The sequence below is a fragment of the Microtus oregoni genome, unplaced genomic scaffold (assembly GCF_018167655.1).
Source record: "Microtus oregoni isolate MIOR12 unplaced genomic scaffold, Mior012 000044F_ref0000062, whole genome shotgun sequence".
In the NCBI taxonomy this organism is placed as follows: domain Eukaryota; kingdom Metazoa; phylum Chordata; class Mammalia; order Rodentia; family Cricetidae; genus Microtus; species Microtus oregoni.
In genome coordinates, this window is record NW_024543218.1 from 1297979 (window position 1) to 1320826 (window position 22848).

General features: G+C 39.5%; 1 protein-coding gene across 1 annotated transcript in view; it reads right to left on the reverse strand.

Moving 5' to 3' along the window:
* The window catches only part of LOC121434754 (structural maintenance of chromosomes flexible hinge domain-containing protein 1-like), a 142956-nt gene that overhangs the window by 56514 nt on the left and 63594 nt on the right, over nucleotides 1-22848 (reverse strand). Inside the window, exons 21-28 of the mRNA XM_041633710.1 lie at nucleotides 19000-19096; nucleotides 15739-15811; nucleotides 13072-13211; nucleotides 11506-11640; nucleotides 9412-9639; nucleotides 3967-4115; nucleotides 2196-2284; nucleotides 1502-1620 (exon numbers count right to left, since the gene is read on the reverse strand). Coding sequence (XP_041489644.1) covers nucleotides 1502-1620; nucleotides 2196-2284; nucleotides 3967-4115; nucleotides 9412-9639; nucleotides 11506-11640; nucleotides 13072-13211; nucleotides 15739-15811; nucleotides 19000-19096 — 1030 coding nt within the window. The remainder of the gene's footprint in view (nucleotides 1-1501; nucleotides 1621-2195; nucleotides 2285-3966; nucleotides 4116-9411; nucleotides 9640-11505; nucleotides 11641-13071; nucleotides 13212-15738; nucleotides 15812-18999; nucleotides 19097-22848) is intronic.

Here is a 22848-nt window from a genome sequence, read left to right on the forward strand (position 1 = left end):
GTACTTCAGAGGTCAACCCATCAGAGATGCTTATCTCATGGAGGACAGACTCATTCAGAAGGCGATGAGGAGTACTGTCACCAGAGATGCACAGCTGATGGTGATCCCTTGTTTAGGAGGTGGTAAGAAATATTGCCTTCTGAGTGTGTTAGCTGTTCTCACTGCAGACTGCTTGTGTGAAGAGCTCTTTCCCTCACATTACAGCTTAGGGGTTTTTCCCGCAGCACTATAGTGTGTTAATTGTTTACTGGGCCCAATTTCCCCTATGCACTGTATATGGACGACTCTACAAGCATGCTTATGTGCTGATGCAAATAATCTAATGGCCTGGGAACACTGAAAGTATTCAACAGCAGGTTACATTTCAGGACCAATGAGGTCAAAGACGAGAGGACCCCAGCACACGTGTCTACAGGGTGACAAGAAGCAGACTGCCTACACATAGCAACAACAGTCGTGCGTTCATCCTCTCATCTCACCAACACACAGAACAGAAAGGAGATAATAGGGTTCTGAGGTCGGGAAGAGCAGACTTCACACAAACACTACTCCGGAGAGTTTTTTTTTTTTTTTTTTTTTTTTCCCAGAAGAAAAACAGTCTAAGAGAAAAGGCAGAGACTAGTGAGGAAAGGCAACAAAAGAGGCTATTCTCATGGTTATCCTGTCAAGTAAAAAGCATAATGCAGTCAATGAATCAAATTCTGTACAACTGGGAGAACTCCTTTTTCTAACCTACACTGTCTGGCAGGTCTCGTCAGGACCTAATTCCAGAACATTCTTTTATCTGATGCTGGCTTTGACCTTCTTAGGAAGAGTGCTTTATGCTTGTTTCAAGTTCCAAGAATTCTATCAGGGCCTTTGCATTTCAAGCTAGACTGAATTAACAGCACAGGGCAAAGTCATACAGTGAGTTTTCTCCTCAGTATCCGGTTGCAATGCAGGGAGTAAGCACCTAACTGAAAATTTACATATTGTGCACACACAGGTCAGCATGTGTGTATTTAAACACTTATGGTTGTTATGTAACAACTACAACTTGTTCTAAAGGGAAGTGTTCAACGGGAACACGATGACGGCTGAAAGTGATGATGGACCAGAGGAAACATCTGCTCTTCTGGCTACTTTTGTTTGCAAAGGTGAAAATTAACTTTATTTTGAAAGCTTTGGACCTCATAAATGCTACCCCTACAATTTTTTAAATAACAGTTTTAATTTCTATGAAGAATTTAGGTACAAGGTCAAGGCTGGCAAGATGATTCATCAGGTAAAAAGGAACCGGCCGCCAAGTCCGAGTTCAGTATTTGGGATCCTATAAGCTCTCCTTTGATCGTCACACGTGTGCTACGTACGTCAAGCGTTTAGCCATGTGTAGTACATATAAACATACAGGTAAGACACCGTTTTGAAAAATGAAAAATAGTATATGCAAAGTCACTTTTATCATCTTCATTTTTCTCCAGCTTTTGTCAAATACAAAACCAGTTTTATAAGGTAGTTTTACCTCCAGAGTGGTTTTCAAGTTAGAGTTATCAAGTCCAACTCCAGCAATTGACAAAGCAGATAAAGAATCTGGTGAAAATGCTGAAATCTGATTTCCATACTGATCTGCAACCATAACAACTTAAAAAAGAAAAAAGCTTTAAGTTAAAATCTTTTTAAAGATAGAACTTATACATAAAATATACTTTGAAGCTTTAATTTACTGTCATACATAGAAAATAGACAGTTATACTTATTCCTCTTATAATCATTAAAACTGTATTACCTGTGCAGGAATGACTAAATACTGCTATGAACCAAGGATCTTTTATTTTCTGAGATACGCCACTGTTGGTACTATTCTTATTTGTGAGGTGCTAGGGACTGAACACCAGCCTGCATACAGGGCAGATACGCTCTACAAATGAGTTACATCCCTACACCTCATAGGACTTTTTCATAGTTAAAATTTAAAGGAAATATTTAATAGTATTGAATTTCGTAGCTATAAGGAAACATAAAACCAGACAGGGATCAACTCAGTTCATCCACACCTTAACACTGACCATATTTCCTATAAAAAAAAAAAAAAGGCAAGATTTTTAAACAAGCTATCTGATAAAACTGAGTTTCAATATGTGCCAAAAAGTATCTTTCAGACCATCCATTTTTAAAACACTAATGAAAGACAACATAAAAAAAGTAGGTATACTAACCTATTTCTCCTTGAAGCTCTTCGCCCATCTGCACAGTTTTTCCTCCTTTTAACTCACATTTTAAATGTTTGGGTTCATCAGGAAGTGGTCTAGAATTGGTTTGGTTAAAGGCGTTAATTAATTGCAGAAAAGGTGAAGAGCAATATAATTGTAACACCCAGTCAGACACAGCAGCTACACACACGTAATGTCCTAACTCAGACACAGCAGCTACACACATGTCATGCCCTAACTCAGACACAGCAGCTACACACACGTAATGTCCTAACTCAGACACAGCAGCTACACACATGTAATGCCCTAACTCAGACACAGCAGCTACACACATGTAATGCCCTAACTCAGACACAGCAGCTCCCTACACACATGTAATGTCCTAACTCAGACACAGCAGCTACACACATGTAATGCCCTAACTCAGACACAGCAGCTCCCTACACACATGTAATGCCCTAATTCAGACACAGGAGCTCCCTACACACATGTAATAATGCCCTAGTTCAGACACAGCAGCTCCTCCAAACCTCTCATTCTCAGATAGCTATTGACTGCAAAATAGTTACATTGTAGTCTTTATATTACTTTAAAATAAATTACAATAAAGAACTACATCAACAGGAAGGTAAGAATAAATCCTACCGATGAGTTTTGGTCAGAGCAGAACAACTGCTCTTGGTGCAGAGAGAGCACAGACAAAGGCAGAAGAACTTCAATGCTAGGAGTGACTGGAAAGGGTGGTCAAGGCGCGGGTACGGGAAGCCAGACCTTTGCTCCTTTACACTAAGCTCTGCTCTTTTCTATGAGTTGTCTATGTTAACTTTGATTGAACCGTTCCAAACACTGAAATTCACACTTTTGTATGTTTCAGGCCACTGCTGCTTTCAACTGAAGGACCTTCCTTTGGTGGATTTTTACAGTTATTAATGGACCAATGAAGTACAAGGTCATAATCATGATAAAGATTAATCACTATCACTCAGTATACAGTGACACCACTTGTAATCCCAGCCCTTAGAAAGCTGAGGCAGGAGGACTGTGGCTGTTTCGGGATATTTGATCGCACTGTGAATCCCAAGTTTGCATTTGTGTTAATTACATAAAATCCAAGTTGGGTCAGCAGGCTGAGTTAACAACTAGTTACAGTAAGTAACGATGGTGGAGAGTCAGAGGGAAGACCACAGACACACAGGAATTAGTAGGTAGGGCCTTCATTTTTTTGTTTTGGTGGAGGAAGGACAGGATCTTTAGAGAGGGCAGCAAAGAGAGGCCAGCTAGTTCAGCTACTCAGCCTCTGAGATAGCAGCTCTTCACCCCAGCCTCTGACTCCCTACTCATACTGATACATAGAATGGTAGATTTAATTAAAAGCTATGCTTGGCTGCAGTGAGCTGGTGCCTATGGGAACAGAATTCCTGCCAGGCCACGGCTGCCAGAGAAGCAGGCCAGGAACTGCGAAGCAGCAATTACTGCCTGGAACAGCAGCAGATTAACGCACAGCCTCTGTGATGACCAAAGAACAACAGCGAATTTGAAGCCAGCCAGGGCTGCATGGCAGGACTCTCTCCAACAAAGTCCAACAATCAACCACTGTGTACAGTGAAGCTTCACTGTAAAGACAATCGACCACATGTTATAGAACTAGAAGGTGTATTTATTTTTCATCTTAAAAGCAACTTTTTTTTCACATGTATGTGCTGCAGAAGACTATCTTGTTGTAGTAGTTCAAATAATTCAAAATACAACAAGCATGTCAAAGCCCAAGTTCACAAACCTGATTGTAAATGCACTTTCCAGAGACACATGGTCATCTTGGAAAGAAACCTGGCAGTAGCGCACATCTTTCACAGATGTTGGCACTTGCACACCAGGAAGCAAACCTTGTAGCAAATCTTCTCTGTTAACCTCAGGAGTCCAGTTAACCTAGGAGAGAACACACGGAAGACAAAGCTGAGAGGCTCTGCACAAAGTCTTCTCACAACCACTGTTTTCTAAAGACTGAAGCAGGGTTCCAGGGAGAACAGGCTGCCCCCAAATTTATGTCATTTAGGACGGACATGAACTCATGATCCTCAACCTCCAAACTGCTAGGATTATAGGAATGCACCACCATATTGCAATTACTAAAGAAGCTTAAAGTTAAATTATAAACTTCCCAACCCCAAAGCACACACCAAAGAAAGACTTTTTTCCTTTTTCTTTTGTATTTTCTTGACACAGATTCTATGCAGCCTTAACTGTACCGAATACTCTACACAGATCAGGTTGCCCTCACTGATGTGGGATTCCCCTCTGTATGCTGTGAATAATACCACTGGTTAATAAAGAAACTGCTTTGAGCCTTTAGCAGAGTAGGGCAGAACAGAGCTTGGGGGCGGGGGGGGGGGGGGTAGGGACTAAACTGAATGCTGGGAGAAAGGAAGCGGAGTCAGGGAGAAGCCATGGAGCCGCTGCCAGAGTCAGGCATGCCAAACGTTGCCGGTAAGCCACAGCCACGTGGTGATACACAGATTAATGGAAATGGGGTTAGTTTAGGATACAAGAGTTAGCCAGAAATATGCTTAAGCTATTGGCCAAACAGTATTGTAAATAATATGGTTTCTATGTGGTTATTTCAGGAGTCTGGGCAGCCAGGAACACACAAGTGGACTTCTACAACACCTCACAACCAGAGATCTATCTCCTTCTGTCTCCAAATCCTGGGATTAAAGGCACACACTCCGTGTCCAGCTAGGAAGTCTCTTTATAATCAGAAACAATAGTATATCATATGACAAAGCATCGTTGTGTTTGCTGAAAGTATTTCCAATCTTCAGAGTAAAAATTAAAAGCCACTAAGACAAATATTTTTAAAGCTTTGTTGCAAGCTGTTAATGTGGCTATTATAGTTTAAAGTGGAGATGGGTTAGACCTGATGGCACTTCCAGGAGTCTGAGCAGATGATTCCAGGTTGGAAGACTAAATGAGTTAAATATCAAGACATTGTTCTTTGAAAAAACAAAACCAAAAAACCAAAAAGACCCATAGTGTAGTCTATGCAAGCAGTCCTAGGGGTTGGGAGATACAGGCACGATTGTTAGCAGTTACAGGCCAGCTTGGCCTACACGAGACACGTATCTAAAAAACTAACATAAAAAAGTGAGTGCCCTAAAAGAAAGCAACACGATGTGTATTTCTGCCATCACTGAGGGGTATGGGCAGGGCTCTGAATGCGGTCCCTGTGGACAGTACTCTGCGAGGAGAGGAAAGGGAGTCTCCCTGCTGTTTTACCTTTCTAGCATCCTTTGGGGCTAAACCTTTCTATAGATTTCTATCTTAAATTTTTCATCCTTTGAATTACATGTGTTTTGTTTGTTTGTTTGTTTTTGTTTTTTTGAAACAAGGTTTCTCTGTAGCTTTGGAGCCTGTCCTGGAACTCGCTCTGTAGACCAGGCTGGCCTCAAACTCAGAGATCTGCCTGCCTCTGCCTCTGCCTCCCGAGTGCTGGGATTAAAGGCGTGCGCCACCACCGCCTGGCCAGAATTACATGTGTTAATGTGACATTTATTCTATTCTTTTAAATTACCACACTATATCCAACTTTTTTTTTTTTTTTTTTTTGGTTTTTCAAGACAGCGTTTCTCTGTGGTCTTGGAGCCTGTCTTGGAACTAGCTCTTGTAGACCAGGTTGGCCTCGAACTCACAGAGATCTGCCTACCTCTGCCTCCCGAGTGCTGGGATTAAAGGCGTGCGCCACCACCGCCTGGCTATATCCTACTTTTAAACTCTTGATTTCTATTGAAGATTTGTTAGCTCAGGGATGGAGAAATGGCTCAGCAGTTAAGAGCACTGGCTACTCTTCCAGAGGACACATGGAAGCTCGTAATGGTCTGTGACCCCAGTTTCAGGGGATCTGATACTTTCACAGTCATACAAGCAGGCAAAATAGGCTGCGGGATGGTAGCACAAGCCTTTAATCCCAGCACTGGGGAGGCAAAGGCAGGTGGATCTCTCTGAGTTTGAGGCCAGCCTGGTCTGCAAGTGCTAGTTGCAGGACAGGCTCCAAAGTTACAGAGAAACCCTGTCTCAAAACCCCAAAAAAACACATGAAATAAAAATAAACTATTTTTAAAAAAGAGTGGCAGGAGGATAGAAAATTCTGGCCTATTTTGGACTACATAGTCAGACCCTATCACAATAAACAAAAAGAATGAACAGAGATATCATAAAAAAAAGACAGTTTTAGCTCAACTTGCTGTTTTTAGCCTTTGATTGGGAGTTCAAAAATCATTGATACTGTTTTCTACTTGATGTTGTTTGAATGACAGGGGATAAGAAAGAAATATATACGACAAAGGCTGTGTCCTGCCCACTCTCATGCTACAAAATGGGAGGCCTGACTTCCTGCAACCATTGTTAAGTCTCTGAAGATACACAACTACCTCAAAGACTGTAGCTCTGAGAAAGAAAAGAAAAAAGACACCTGGACATTTTTCTTAACACTTTGAAAAACGTTTTGATAAGAAAAAAGGGCTGATGTTGCGGGAATTCATTCAGCCAATAGCCTTTAGGTACCAGACCATTAGGGTGTGGTGTGAGGTATTATAAGCACAGACCAAAGCACGCTCAGGCCTTTTTTCCTTTCACCTGGTTGGTGGTCGGAGGTCAGTTCACTCCAGTGCCCACACAGCAGAGGAACACAGTGGCTCTCTTATTTCGAGTGATCCCCAATAAACATTTGTAATCCTTTGTTATGTGCTCCTGTGGGCCTTCCTTTAATTGTGCCACATTCTCCATCCACTGTGGCCGGATTACAGCTCCCACTGCTCCCTGCCTCCCTGCCACCTGTCCTCAACCTGTGGCTCGGCTCCCCTCTACTTCCCACCCTTGCGTGCTCTCCTGTGGCTGCCCCACAGCTGAGGTTCAGCTTTGTTATATATTTTACTATGTTAAAGTTAAAACCTTAATGATCTATTTATTTATTATGCATTTAGTGTTCTGCCTGCACGTATGCCTACAGGCCAGAAGAGAGCAAGAGGGCACCAGATCTCATTATGGATGGTTGTGAGCCACAACGTGTTGGCTGGGAATTGAACTTAGGACCTACGGTAGAGCAGCCAACTAAGTAGAAAACCAAAGCCTGGAAATTTGTTAAGCCATGAAAATATTTTTTAAGTTTTTAAAATTAATTATTTTTGTATGGATGTGCACATGTATGCTTGCAAGGGAATATATGTATGAGCATGCTATGGGACATGAAAATCAGAGATCTAGACAGGCGGTGGTGGCGCACCTATAATCCCAGTACTCAGGAGGCAGAGGCAGATGGATCTCCCGTAAGTTTGAGGCCAGCTTGGTCTACAAGAGCTAGTTCCAGGACAGGCTCCAAAGCTACAGAGAAACCTGTCTTAAAATAAATAAATAAATAAATAAAGAAAGAAAGAAAGAAAGAAAGAAAGAAAGAAAGAAAGAAAATCAGAGATCTAGATGTAGGAATCAGTTCTCTCTTTCCATCATGTGGGTCCTAGGGACAGAACTCAGGAAAATGGGCTCAGCCCTAGGTCCTTTACCTGCTGAGCCATCTTGTCAACCTAAAAACCATTTCTCTAAGTACAAGTTTTTCACATGTACATCATCCACATTTCAATCAAGTCCATGCCAAAAAATAAACCAAACCAAACCAAAAAAAAACAAAAAAAACAAAAAAAAAAAAACCAAATGTTGTAGAAGGGTCTTCTGTCTATGTGCTGATTTCATTGGTTAATAAAGAAACTGCCTGGGCTTTCTGATAGGACAGCAGCTTAGATAGGTGGAGTAGACAGAACAGGATGCTGGGAGAAAGAAAGCAGAGTCAGGCAGACGCCATGAAGCTCCGGCCCAAGATGGACGTAGGTTAGAATCTTCCTGGTAAGCCACCACCTTGTGGTGCTACACAGATTATTAGAAATGGGTTAATCAAGATGTGAGAATTAGCCAATAAGAAGCTTGAACTAATGGGCCAGGCACTGTTTAAATGAATACGGTTTCTGTGTTATTATTTCTGGGGCTAAACTGCAGGAGCTGGACGGGACAAAAAGCAGGCCTGCTTGCCTCATCACTACACCCAAAACCTATCTAGTCCATAATTTAAAGTATCAAGTTAGTGCAAAAACAACTTACTATTGAAATTTGTTGTCTGATATTGAAGTACATTTTTAAATAATAATGGTTATGTTATACATCATCTTTTTTTGTCAGTTTGTTTTTCAAGACAGTGTTCCTTTGTTTAGCCCAGATTGTCCTGGAACTAGCTGTGTAGGCTAGGCTGGCCTCGAACTCACAGACATCCACCTTCCTCTGTCTCCTGAGTGCTAGGATTAAAGGTGTGCACCAGCACTGCCCAGGTATACATTACCTTAATGTGCATTCTCAGTGTATTTTATTCTGTACATTATTCATGACCTGCTGGTTTTTATGTATTGTACTATGGAAATGTTAGGCAAGATTCAAATCTGAGTAATCCTTCCTTCCTTCCTTCCTTCCTTCCTTCCTTCCACCCATCCACCTACCTAAGTATCTATGTATCAGGTCTCTCTACATAGTCCTGGCTGTCCTAAATGTACTATGTAGATCAGGTTGGCCTTAAACTCAATAGAGATCTTCCTACCTTTACTCCTAAGTACTGGGATTAAAGGCTATCACACCTGCCTTGAGTGATTTTCTTATTCCAGATCAAAATGAGTTGTCAAGCAGCAGAGAAAACTTGAAACACTGCCAGTCCATACCCTGCAGCTGTGGTTCAAAAAGTTTTCTGAGGAAAAAGTCTTGAAGTCAAGGTACACAGTAACTAGCCATCAGAAGTAGACAATGACCATCTGAGAGCAAGAATGGATGCCAATACTCCAATGTCACTCTCAATGGCTATGTATGTAAAACCAACTGGGGAGGAAGCTCAGCAAGAAAGCCCAGAGAGCTTACTGAGAAGAAAACTGACCACCTCAGCTGCTGTCCTCTCTTATGCTTTCCATGAGTTCACAGAATTTCTATTTTTATTTTACAGGAACACACAAGCTTATTTCCCACTGGTAAAAATGTGTCAGAGTCTAATTATGATTTAAAACTCACAGTCAAATACTACAATTCTTTTAATACCATACTAATAACAGTCTTTTTCTTTGATAATTTCTTATCAAATCCACAATATTTCAAATTTCTAAACATAAGACTTTTTACAAATAAACAACTTGTTTAAAATACTTACTTTGATTTTTTCTGCCAAGGATGGTGTAATATTGATTTCTCTTTCTCCTTCATCGTACATTTGAAAAATCAGATTCTGCATTACATCCCCTGCGACCCAATCAACCTCATCCTGATGCTTGACCTGGATCGCCTTTTGTCCGTCCACACTAAATATCTGTAGTCGAGCAACGTGGCTACTGGGAAGTAACTTGATAGTCTTTTCCACAGGTGACACATTTTTACAACTCTAGAAGAGAAAAGATGAATATACTCTGAGTGACCTATGTATTCGTTTTCTCTTTTCTCTAATGGCAAATCCATGGCATGGTTTAACAATTTAGCTTCTGTAATAGAAAAGGGCATCTCATTACAGTTACTTGTAACTCTGTAATCAGGTTTTATCATTAAAAAGGCATTATAAGCCAGATGTGGTGGCACCCACCTGCAATCTCAGAACTTGGGAGGTGTGGGCAGGAGGTCAGGAGTTCAAGCCATTCTCAGCTACACAGTAAGTTCAAGGTCAGCCTGGAATATACAGGAGACCTTGCCTTTAAAACAAACAAACAAAAAAAAGTATTATATTTTTAATAATATAAACTTTATACCGTCAGGCATAAATTGCATAGGCTACATGCTGAAAACTACTAACAAGAATGCCTTCTTTCTTGTTTTTTAAATTCATTTAAAATTATTATAAAGTCACAAGATTTAAGTTAAGTCACAGATTCAGGAAAGAAGAAACCAAGAACTTTCCATTAAACTGAAGACAAATTGCTGCCACCTAAGATACTGCAAGTATTAAGCTGTATTGAAATTTATGGGTTTTTTTTTTTTTCAGTTAATAGCACACTGGGATAAATCAAACAACTTCTTCATAGCCAGAAGGGCTTTAGATACCTCAAAACCTGAGCTTATCAACATACCGAGAAATTTATACTGATTACTAGCACATCAGTAGTACAGGATCCATCATAAAGAAGCGCATTAAACCATTACACCACCACTTCTTAAACTATAATACCTTCAATGGCACAAAGTTATTAATTCTAAAATAACCTTAAATATTACTTAGTTTGTTTTCTTTCTTGTCTATCTACAAGTATTCCTATAGATAACCATTAAGGTTATTTAAAATTTATTAGTTTATTTAAAAACTCTACATTATAAAATATTAAGCAGTGCCAGGTGGTGGTTGTGTCTATCTCTATTCCCAGCATTCGGGAGGCAGAGACAGGCAGATCTCTGTGAGATCGAGGCCACCCTGAGCTCTAGAGTGCATTCCAGGATAATCAAAGCCACACAGAGAGACCCTGTCTCAAAAATTAAAATAAAGTATCAAGGCATTAATATTAGATATATAAGGGTCACTATATCAGTATTAGATAAATTAGTAGGTAAGTATGAGTTAACCAGCTGATTGATTCCTCTCCCACATCAACTGCTAAGAAATCTATTCACGTCTCAATGTTTGTTACCTCATCTGGCAATTGTACAGACTGTTTCTAGTACCCTCCACTAGCCATGTACGCTTACAAAAGTTACACTCATGCATACAAGATAAAGGTCTTCATGTCTTTCAGTGGTAGTTCAAGTAGGAATCTTTACAAAACTTTCAAAGAAACAAACAAGAATAAAACACAATGGTGTGCTTTAATGTTAGGTAAGTTTTAAGAAACTATTTCCTGGGTTAGAGAGATGATTCAGTGGTTTAGAGCACATACTACTTTTGTGATCCACCTGAGTTCAGCTTCATTGCCTAAACCAGGTAGGTCACAACTGCCTAGAACTCTAGTTTTAAGGAATCCAAGGACTCTGGGTCTCCGAGAGTATCTGCTCTTACATATACTTATCCCCATATAGATACCCACACACACATCCAATTTAAAATATACCTTTATAAAAGGAAAATATACTCACTAGTAGTTATAAACATTGTAAGAGATTCGATCAAGAAAATTATTAATACATAATAGATAATGCTAAATACTATTACACTTCACATTGTTTTTCTTAAGAGAACCAAAGTATTACACATTTAGCATCAAACAATTTTGCATAACTACTCCACGGCTGTTAAAGACTCGGCATAATACCAAGGAGAATGGTAGCTTACAGGTATCTCAATCCTAGCAGTCAGTGTCTGGTCTTTCTTAATGTTCTTAACGTGAATTGCTGACCCTGTTAGGATGCTGGTCCCAGAGCTACTACAATCCACAGTGTAGACTGGCAGGCTTGGAGCACCTAGAAACTAGAGGGAGGACAGAAAAATCATTAATGAACCAATCCATAACTACTCATTAACTGTTCAAATTCATGAATAATTTACCATAGCTTTTGGGCTAGACATTGGAAAATTCTAAGTAAAACTCAAGACACTAGAATTTTTTAATAAAAAGTAATTTTCTATGTTACATAAAATTTACCATTGAGGAAAACTAAATTCCTCAAACACTATTCTTTTTTTTTAACTTAAAAAAAGATCACGTGTATATCTGAGTGTGGGTGTATGCTTGTGTATGTGTGTGTCTAAGGAAAGAAGAGGCTATGGGATGTCCTGGAGCTGGGATTACACAAGTTATAGCCATCACACTGGCCCTCTTTTTTACTGTCTTGAGTTTCCTTTGTTGTAGATCTTATCCCCTTTGTTTCTGTGTTAATCAAAAACTCTCAGAGAGCTTTATCATTCTCTTTAATAAGTGAAACACCTTCTCTAAAGTCCAGGGAGGAATGTGGGGAGGTGGCTCGGTAGTTGATTAAGGACAACGTGAGTTTGAATCCCCAGAGACCACATCAAAGTAGTCACTACAGTGCACCTCTCCAATCCCAGTGCTCCTAAAGCAGGGTAGGAGACAGAGACAGAGGAATTTCCTGAATCTAGCTGCCCAGCTACTCTGCCATATGCATTCAAACAAACGAAAATTGATATAGACAGAGACATGTATACGAGGGGGTAGAGGAAAGAGAAGGGAGAAAATTTATGAAACTGCTTCGATGGGCCTGGTAGTGAAAGCCTTTTATCCAAATACTCAAGAGATTAAGGCAGTAGAAACAATCATGAATTCAAGCCTTCTTGATCTACAGGGTGAGTTCAAGGCCAGCTTGAACAATTTTATGAAATCCTGTCTCGCTGGGCAATGGTGGCGCACACCTTTAATCCCAGCACTCGGAGGCAGAGGCAGGCGAATCTCTGTGAGTTGGAGACCAGCCTGGCCTACAGAACAAGTTCCAGGACAGGCTTCAGAGAGAAACCCTGTCTCGAAGTAAACAAAACAAAACAACAACAATGCCCCCAACCCAAGGAAATGTTCTAAGAAATCTTCTAAATCTTCTATGGAGTACTTATTAGGACTTGACTGAATGGCAGCCACACATTTAACACCCGTACTCGGGAAGCAGAAGCATCTTTTGAGTTCGAAGCCAGCCTGGTCTACATAGAGAAACTCAGTCTTGAAAAAAGAAATCCAAAATAAACAATCAAACCAAAACAAATAAAAAGGACAAAAGACAGAGTCTGACTTACTTCCTTTGGTTTCAATTAAATGTTGCAATGTACACAATTAAAAAACAAAAACATAAAAGTTTACTATTTAAGACTTAACGCTGAAGCAGCAAACATAGTCATTGCCTTGCACTAGCACAAGCTCTAAGTACTCATAACTGTGCATCACAATAAGCTCACCTTGCAGTGGACAATCAGCTTCGGTTGTGCTGTTACGTTGTCTGACTCATCCACAACTTCCACCTGAAATGGGAACACTGTTCCATTCTCTATAACTAGAATTTCCGAGTCAGGTTTCACTTTTAGTCGATGAGGGGGACCTATCAGGAAATTACATAATAAAGTTCATATTCAATAGATTAAATAGACTAAGATATCTTTTGTATTAATATTTATGACCGATGAACAAAGAAAAAATACAGAACTTGATAAATTCTATCTTCCAAACATACTTAGTGTGTATGATGGAGCTGTCTCAATAGCATAATTGAATGTCTGATGTCTGGGGGAGAGGTGGTGCACATCTTTAATCCTAGCACCCAGGAGGCAGATCTCTGAGTTCAGACCAGACTGATCTACAAAGTTCTAGAATAGCTAGGACTACACAGAGATACTATCTTGCAAAAAATAAATAAATAAAGGAGATGTCTAGGTTAGACGTGCAAGCTATAGACACTGATTAGCTCATGCTAGAAACGTCCTAAACAGTCCTGAGAAACCTTGAAAATATTAGGAGGGAAAGTATTCAAGAAGCAAAATAAGTTTATTAAAAAATACTGTTTATTTATCATCTTTAGCTTTATACAGTGAATGACTGCTGGCTCCAGCACAGGAAATAACATGCTGAGTCCGGGTCCAGCATGATGGTACAATCCTGTAATCTCAGCATCTGAGAGCTGCAGACTAGCATTGGGCTATGTTATAAACAAACACCTGGTGATTAAGCAATTACATAAGCAGGTAAGTATACTGCTCACTGTCTTTGATATCATGAACATATCATACATTTCTTATAAGGTTAACAAGATAGATCTATACTTCAACAACAAACTATATGTACAATCCTTAATACTTGAAAATTCAATTTATGCTAAATACTGTTAATAAAAGTATACAAAACAGTTACTAGACACAATTATTTTAGTTTATAATATTGGTTAACAGTGACTATTTCATAACTGTCAACTACGATGTCATGTTTTAAGTCAGCACTGCTATGTGCATTATACAGAACACAAGGTTCTATCACTTCCATTTTATACAAATGGAACAGAAAATATTTAATCAAAGAAACACATAAAAAATATTCAATATAAAGAGATGTGCTGGACCCAAGGTCAGAAAGTGGCAAAGTCAAGCTTAAATCCTGGTTTGTGAAAAGGTTTCTTTCTCTCCTACCGCAATACTGTGCTATTTTTTAATTTGTTATTTCTATCAAATTAAAAAGCACTAAAAAACATACCTAAGTAATGAGATTTCTACAAGTCAGTTCATTTGGTTTAGCTTACTTCTAAAAGCATACATATTTATTACTCTAAATGAACTTTTTCCCCCTTGGTTGTACTAGCTTTCACTTCTTTATCAATTTATGACTGTGTAAAACCTGCAAGAACTTCAAATTGTAAATGCAAATAAGTCATTGTTTCCTTCTGCTGTCATCCAGGACAAATGAACATCCATGGGCAAGCTGTTATAGCCAAGGTTTCTAAGGATCATAACTACAACTTGCATGCCAACTGTTCCTTGGCCTTTTGTTTAGGATCAAGTATAAAACACTCAATAAACATAACCCTAGGCATCACAAATACTGGCAGGTCTCACTCTGCACAGGACAGTGTTAAAGAAAGCTCATATGTAACCAGTACTGTGTTCTCTCTTCAACGAGTGCACAACCAAGCAGAGTGAGGACTGCATTTGATCTCATTCTACAGCTACAACCCTACGAGAGCAGGTAACATTCCAATGATTGCGTGAAAAAGCAGCCAGACCAAGTTTACCTATACTGAAACCCAAATGGCCTGATTACAAAATACTCTTTTTGGATCCTTAAAACAGACTATCCCTTAAATTAAACAGCAAATTCCAGTCTATGTAAGTTGAATACAATTTCATTGTCCCAAGATGAATTCTTATCAAATTAACAAGGATCTATAATTCTTAAAACATGAATGTTATACCAGTAAGATTGATATAGGAATTTAAACCTAAGTCTAATAAGCTTATCTCTAGATGTTTCCTAATACACTGTACTTAAAAAATTTCCCCAAGACTGAGTTATGTTTAGTAACTCTAAATGTATTTTTGAGACTTATACTGGAGCTTGGGGTGTAGCTCCACTGATTAGGGTATTTGCCTTGAACATAGGCCTGAGTTCACTCTCTACACCACATAAACCAAGCAGGTTTATGTGTTACATGTCTAACTTTGGAGGTTGAGGCAGGAGGATTGTAAGCTCTAGGTCATCCATCCTTAGTTGGTTATATATAGTCTCTGAGGTCGCCTGGTCTAGACTGTCTCAATTTTTTTTTTAAGATACAGAGACTTGGAGGGATTAATAATCTCAAACATCAAACTGCATAAAAGCATCACTATACTTTTATCATAATGCCATTTCTTCTTTGTTTGTATTTTTGACAAAATCTCATTATTGCAGCCCAGGATAGTATCAAAATTGCAATCCATTTCTGGGGGATCTGTCACCCGACTGCTGTAGGCACAGCATCCATGTGCATATGCTACCCCCATATACATAATTAAATTGTACTCTTTTACTGCCCAACCTCCTATATTCTGGCCATTCACCACCACAGCAACCTAAGAATATTTAAAAAGTTAAAATAATATTACCAGGTAGCAATCTAATTTTCAAAATCTGTGAATCTTCTTTTAAGCCCGGAATAATAACCTTCAGATTAAAATTCTGTTGAAAAAAGACAGCAAAAATTAAACCTAAATTTTAAGTAGCTTACCATTTCAATTCTGATTGTTTGCTTTCTAATTTCCTTATCATTGTATAAATTTACTCATAATTTAGTCTCCAAAATTATTACAAATATTTAAAATCCCAGGAGGAAAAAAAAACTTTCCTCAAACGGTGTACCTCAGGTAATTATCAGAATCAGAAGGGTTTTATAAAGATGTAAAGCAGGGGTAGAAAGACAGCTCAGTGGTGAACAGCACTTGCTGCTCTTGCAAGGGACCCAAGTTCAGGTATCAGCATCCAATTCCACTACAAGTTCCAGGGGATCCAATTAGCTCTTCTGGTCTCCAGACACCAGGCACTCATGATGTGCACATACGTACACGCAGGCAAAGCAGTCATACATGAGGTGCACATACGCACACACAGGCAAAGCAGTCATACATGAGGTGCACATATGCACATGCAGGCAAAGCAGTCATAAAGATCACACGAAAAACAAAAAGTATTTTTTAAGTGAAACAAGGAGTAGGAAAAAAACAGATTGAACTCTGAACAGAAAGGTAATAGTAACTAAAGGGATCTAAGTAAAAGACATTTAGCATATGGGCATGGATCTAAACAGAGCTCCCCAAAAGAAGAAATAAAATTGGATAAGTAGTAGAAAATGTTCACCATCCCTACCAATTAGGGAGATGCATATCAAAACAACTTTGAGATTTCATCTTATCTCTATCAGAATGGCAAAGAGTAATGGAACAACCTGAGACAATAAATGCTGAAAGGGATGTGGAAAAAAGGGAACTTTCAATCAAGATGGTCCATCTACCCTGGAAACCAGTGTGAAGAATCCTCAAGAAGCTAAAAATAAATACTCCATATGAGTCAGGTATAGGACTCAACATCATACTCCATGAATACTTACTCAGCCATGTCCATTGTTGTTCTCTTTAAATCCTTACTGCTCAAGACACCATGCACTTCAACACTGAGCTGGCACTGATTTGAAAGCTTCCTCCCTTGAGGACTAGCTTTCATGGTATCAGAGGGTACCATGCAAGTTTTAATACTCCTACAAAGCTATGATGCCTATCATCTGCATTGTGATCATCCGGGTGCAATGTCCTTAAAGGTTCAACAGTGGCATGCATGATTTGTTGATAAACAACAGCTTTCTATTTAGACTTAAAGCTTACTCAACAAAAGGGAAACCATGTCTGGTATCAGAAACCTACCCAACTATTCTAGGTTAGTAAGGTCATAGATCTTGGAGAATCTACAACCACTAAGTAGAGTTACTTAGTAAAGTTTACTAAGTAAAGTTACTTAGCCAGCATAATTCCTAACAACACTCTAAATATGTATCCTTACACCTACAGCTAAATGTAGCCCCCACATCTTGTTGCATCAAAAAAATCTCTTTGCATCATAGACAGGTCATTACAGAAAACCAAGACCAATCAAAAAGCACAGAACAAGAGATCACGCGGTGACCAGAAAGCACACAGAAAAATAGATTTAAAAAATTCATAAGAATTTGAGAGCGAGCAGGGAGTGGGGACACGGGAGGGACTGAAAGGAGGAAAAGGCTGTAATAACATTTCAATGTAACAAAGTTAAAAAAAAAAACCTACATCTAAAAACCTCTGAATGGAATGGAATATTCTTGCCTGGATTTTGAACAGAAAGGTAACAGTAACTGGAGACATCTAAATAAAGTCTAGTTTTCTCACTAGTACTGTCCTAATGTTTCTTAGTGTGTATAAATATATGTGGCTCTGGGATGTTAACATGGAAACTCTGTGAGCTTATGAGCCAGGCGGTGGTGACACAGGCCTATCATCCCAATACTGGAGAGGCAGAGGCAGGTGGACTCTGATTTCAAGGCCAGTCTGGTCTACAGAGCGAGATCCAAGACAGCTAGGGCTAATACACAGAGAAATCCTGCCTCAAAAAAAAGAGAGAGACAGAGACAGAGAGAGAGAATGAATCTGTAAGCTCTTGTTATCTTTAAACCCTTCTATAAATTTACTTATTTTAAGGTAAACTGAGAATCTAGAAAGCATTTTAAAGTTCATCTAACATTTAAAATTTGACCCAAATCTCAAACAAGAAAGATGCATATGTAAAACCTGATAATTTGATAGTATGAAACAAGAGTGTGCCAAGTTTCCTATCACACACTAGAGAGATGGTTAAGAGCACTGGCTGCTCTACTCGAGAACCTCGCTTTGAATCCCAGCACCCACATGGTAGCTCACAACTTTTAACTCCAGTTTCCAGGGGCCCTGATCCTTCTTATGACCTCCTCAGGCACCAGGCACACACATGGTACAGACTTACATACAGACTAAACACCTCCGTACAACATAAAAATATTTGAATTAGAAGCATTTCGAATTTTGGAGCATCTCTATAAACAAAGGTATCCGAGTAATGAAGCAAGTCTAAACATGAAATTCATCTATTTTCTGCCTTAAATATATCATCTTCAATCAACTTCTCTACAGCAATTCTGGCGTGCCCATTTTGACTGACATTTATCAAACAAGGTCAGGTTTAGACTTGTTACCTGTGTCATCATGTTAATATTCAAAACATTTCAGATCGGAGCTACTCTAGCTGAACTGTCTGAAGAAAGCAGATGTTCCTCTCTTCTTTGGCCTGGTGCTTTTAAACCCAGTGCCTTTCAAGCGCTCTATCACAGACTCAGGCCCCAGGAAGCTCTAATTTAAACATAACATTGAGAGGACATACCTGTATCTTTCTTAACCATAGACATCCCTGCTAAATGCTTCCCTGTTAATTATCAAAACATGTCAAAATAGTCAGCTACAGTCTCATTGATTTAAAATTGTAGTTTCTGTTCTAAGAAAAATAAAAGAATAGAAGGGAGAAAAACTGGAATACTACCAGAAATGCTGAATAAATGGTTCTGAATGAAGAAGACAGCTAGAAAACATTTAACTCGAGGATGCTGAAATGACTACAGCCGTACAAGTGACATCGTCACACCGCTCTGAGGTAACATAGCATTGACGAATTTCTAACAACTCGGAATTACTGTGATCTTGTTTACAAAATACAAAACAAAGGAAAATAAACCCAGGTCAGTCAACAATCAATTTCCAATTTACCATAATAGGAAACAAATAATAAGTATTGTAACATTTATGTATAATGCTTACCTTGCCTTGACAAGAGTTAACCAGACCTTTAGCTACGACACCTTGAATTACACAATTTGGGCCTCTGGTTATTTCTTCATAATGTAAAGACAGACCACTGGAAAAAAAAAAAGATTATTTATAAATTCCTCTGAGTTCTCTACAAACGAGGCTGCAAATGTACTACAGGCATGTTTAATTCATCTTTCTAATAAAATTTCTAATTTAATTTAAATAGGAAGTAAAGAGAAGAAAATTTGGGGTTGGAGAGATGGCTCAGCGTTTAAGAGCACTTGGCAGCTCTTCCAAAGGCCTGGGGTTCAGTTCCCAGTACCCACATGGCAGCTCTGTCTGTAACTCCAGTTCCAGGATCCAGTGCCTTCATACAGACATGTGTGCAGGCAAAACACCAACGCACATAAAATAAATGAATAAAATGAAAAAAATTTTAAAAAAGAGAAGAAAATTCCTAAAAGCGTCTTTTCCCCCTTGAGTCAAGAATTCCATATATAGCCAAGTTTGCCTCAAGTTCATAATCCTCCCACCTCAGCTTCCCTAGTACTAAGATTACAGATGTGTGCTACTCTAATTAGCTACAAATATTCTATAATAGAAAAACATATGACCAAGTAAGTATAAGTGACACTAATGGGATAAAAACTGAAAATACTGTGACAGACTGATAAGATAAAAACCACACATGTTGAGTTGGTCAAGACACAAGAAATAAGGCAAGTTACATGGCCAACAAAAGTCTGATATAATATCACACCTGTCACTGTACAAACACAGGGATAACTGCTGATTATTCTTTACTTCACTGTAACAGAATCTCCACAGACGTAGTCTTATATAATTAGCCTTTTTCACTATGCATTTATAAATACCATAAAAGTATTTTAAAGCAACAACAACCAAAAACCCCACAAAAAGGCAGATACAAACAACAAGTATACCCTGCATGAGAAACCCTACTTGCAACTACCCCTGGAATCTACCTTAGCTTCCTTTCATTAGGCTTGTCCATAAAAGTTAGAGTTGGTAAGAATATCAAATACAAGCCTTGACACTGTGGATCAACCTGGACTCTCACTGTGGATACAATAAGAATACAAAGGTAGAGCCGGGCGGTGGTGGCGCACGCCTTTAATCCCAGCACTCAGGAGGCAGAGGCAGGCAGATCTTTAAGAATTTAAGACTAGCCTCATCAACAGAGTGAGTGCCAGGACAGGCTCCAAAGCTACACAGAGAAACCCTGTCTCAAAAAACAAAACAAAAATCAAAAGCGAAAAGAATACAAAGGTAGACCACACTATATCCCTTAGCAGAGAAACCCTCCAGTACACCAGGCTCACAGGATGTACTCATGGAATCCTCACTCTTTTCTATGCACGTCTTTCCCACAGTAAAATTTTAGGCAGTATCTGCTATCTAGTAAGCAGAACGGCGTCAGAGAAGTCTCACTAACAAAGTGGCTTTCATGCTGCTGTAAACTTGTTACTATAGATGCTGAATACCTTTTCTATCGCAGCGTGCAAGTAATGCCTAGGTTAGCTACGACGCCCAGGGAAAGAAAGAGAAAAGGTACATCAAGTAAAGAAAAAGCTCATTCTTCTCAAGCACAGAATTCAAGGGCTTATAGGTATTTTCCGAACAGACAGTAAGATTTAACAACAAAGACCTTAAGAGTCTTTGATTTTATAATCGAGTAGCACTATTTCATTTCAATTCATTCTAACAAAGTGTTCCAATAAACAAAATAACAAGGCTTGTTCTACACAGAGAAAAAGATAAAGATGGGAAAAAAAGCTTATCAGCAATTTAAAATTTATTGTTTGTGTGTATATAATATGTGTGTATGCCTGCAGTCCACGGTGTATATGCAAACCATGGTGTGTGTGTGTGTGTGTGTGTGTGTGTGTGTGTGTGTGTGTGTGTGTAGGTCAGAGGCTAGCTCCTTCTACCATGTGGATCCCAGTGATTAATGCACACCTTCAGGATGGGTGGCAATAATCTTACCCACTGAGCTACCCTGATGGTCCAGACTGATCACTTTAAGTCCTTTGGTCTAGAGAATGACTCAATAATTAAGCACATGGCCGGGCGGTGGTGGCGCATGCCTTTAATCCCAGCACTCGGGAGGCAGAGGCAGGCGGATCTCTGTGAGTTCGAGACCAGCCTGGTCTACAAGAGCTAGTTCCAGGACAGGCTCCAAAACCACAGAGAAACCCTGTCTCGAAAAACCAAAAAAAAAAAAATAATAATTAAGCACATGTACTGCTCTTACAGATGGCCAGATGTCAGATGCAGCATCCGCAAGGGGCCAGCTCACAGCCCCAGACCCAGCTCAACGGGAATCTGAAGCTCTGTTGTCCTTGAGCATCTGCACTCACGTGCACACGTGTCCTCTGCTGTCCTTGAGCATCTGCACTCACACACTCACGTGTCCTCTGCTGTCCTTGAGCATCTGCACTCACGAGCACACGTGTCCTCTGCTGTCCTTGAGCACCTGCACTCACACACTCACGTGTCCTCTGCTGTCCTTGAGCACCTGCACTCACGTGCACACGTGTCCTCTGCTGTCCTTGACACACTCACGTGTCCTCTGCTGTCCTTGAGCATCTGCACTCACACACTCACGTGTACACATGTCCTCTGCTGACCTTGAGCATCTGCACTCACGTGTACACGTGCCCAACGCACACAGAATTAAAAATGAGATAAAAGCTTTTTTAAAAGGTAACTTTTCTTATAAAGTAATGGCAGGGCACCAGGACAGTAACTGATTAGTAAACAGCAAGTTATTTCATAGTACCCAGAGGTTCAGGAGTTAAGACAGAAAGCACTTCAGTAATGTGCCAAGTGGGCCTCCCATCTGAACTATCTATTATCTCATTCTGAGGTGTTAGGAGTTCAGATTAACAACTTAGTTTTACCTTGGTTACTAGAGTTTTAGCAGAAGTGACTCCTTTTGATTCTATTCTAGTCTGTTGGGGCCTACTGCAGAAGCCTACTCTAAAACAATGGCATCTTGCTACATATTTAACAAAATCAACATTAACAATGCAAAGTGGCATACAAAATAGCTCTTAATCATATGCCATGGTTTTGCTGGCTCTTGAAATCCCCTAATATATAAAAGAAACTTTTACTACTAAAGCAAATACAAATAAAACGTGGAATGTAAGAAGGGGCAAAGACAACAAAATCCAGGCCAATGAAAAATCAATTCATAGTTGCAACAAAGCTGAAAGCCTAAAGCAGCTGTGAAAAAAGTTGGAATCAAAATGTGTCGCAGATACTACCCAGAAGCTGATAATGCCAGCAGATTCAGAGAAATGAGCAGAAAAGAAGAGAGAAAAGGCATACGGGGGATAGGAGGGAATGGTGGATATTTAAATCCCAGAATTCCTCTCTCCAACACTAACATGTATGTTAAAGTTTATATTTGAACAGATTAAAGCAAAAGATCATTGAATTAGAGGCAGAAGCTAAAAAAAAAAATTAAGAACGATAACACTGAATGAAAACCTCCTCATCCTCCATTCCTACCCTGGTCCTCTTGTTCCTTGACTAGTTAGGAACCAAACTATTAGCTCCTGTAACAAAAAGACTGAAAAATTAATCGTTGAGGAAACAGGGCTGCACTGCCCACCACAGAGACCCACCTTCCCAAGTCTGCATCCAAGTCACAATCAGATTCCTTGGGTCCACACTGATTCTCAAGGTGGACAAGTGCTTACCCAGCAGACAGGAAGCCATTGGTAGAAGATAACAAATGCAAAGGCTTCCACTTGCTCCCCCAGGTCTGATGTTAAGATCAATCTTCAGATGATTTCCCACCACATCTTTGGTTACCAAGCTGTAAGT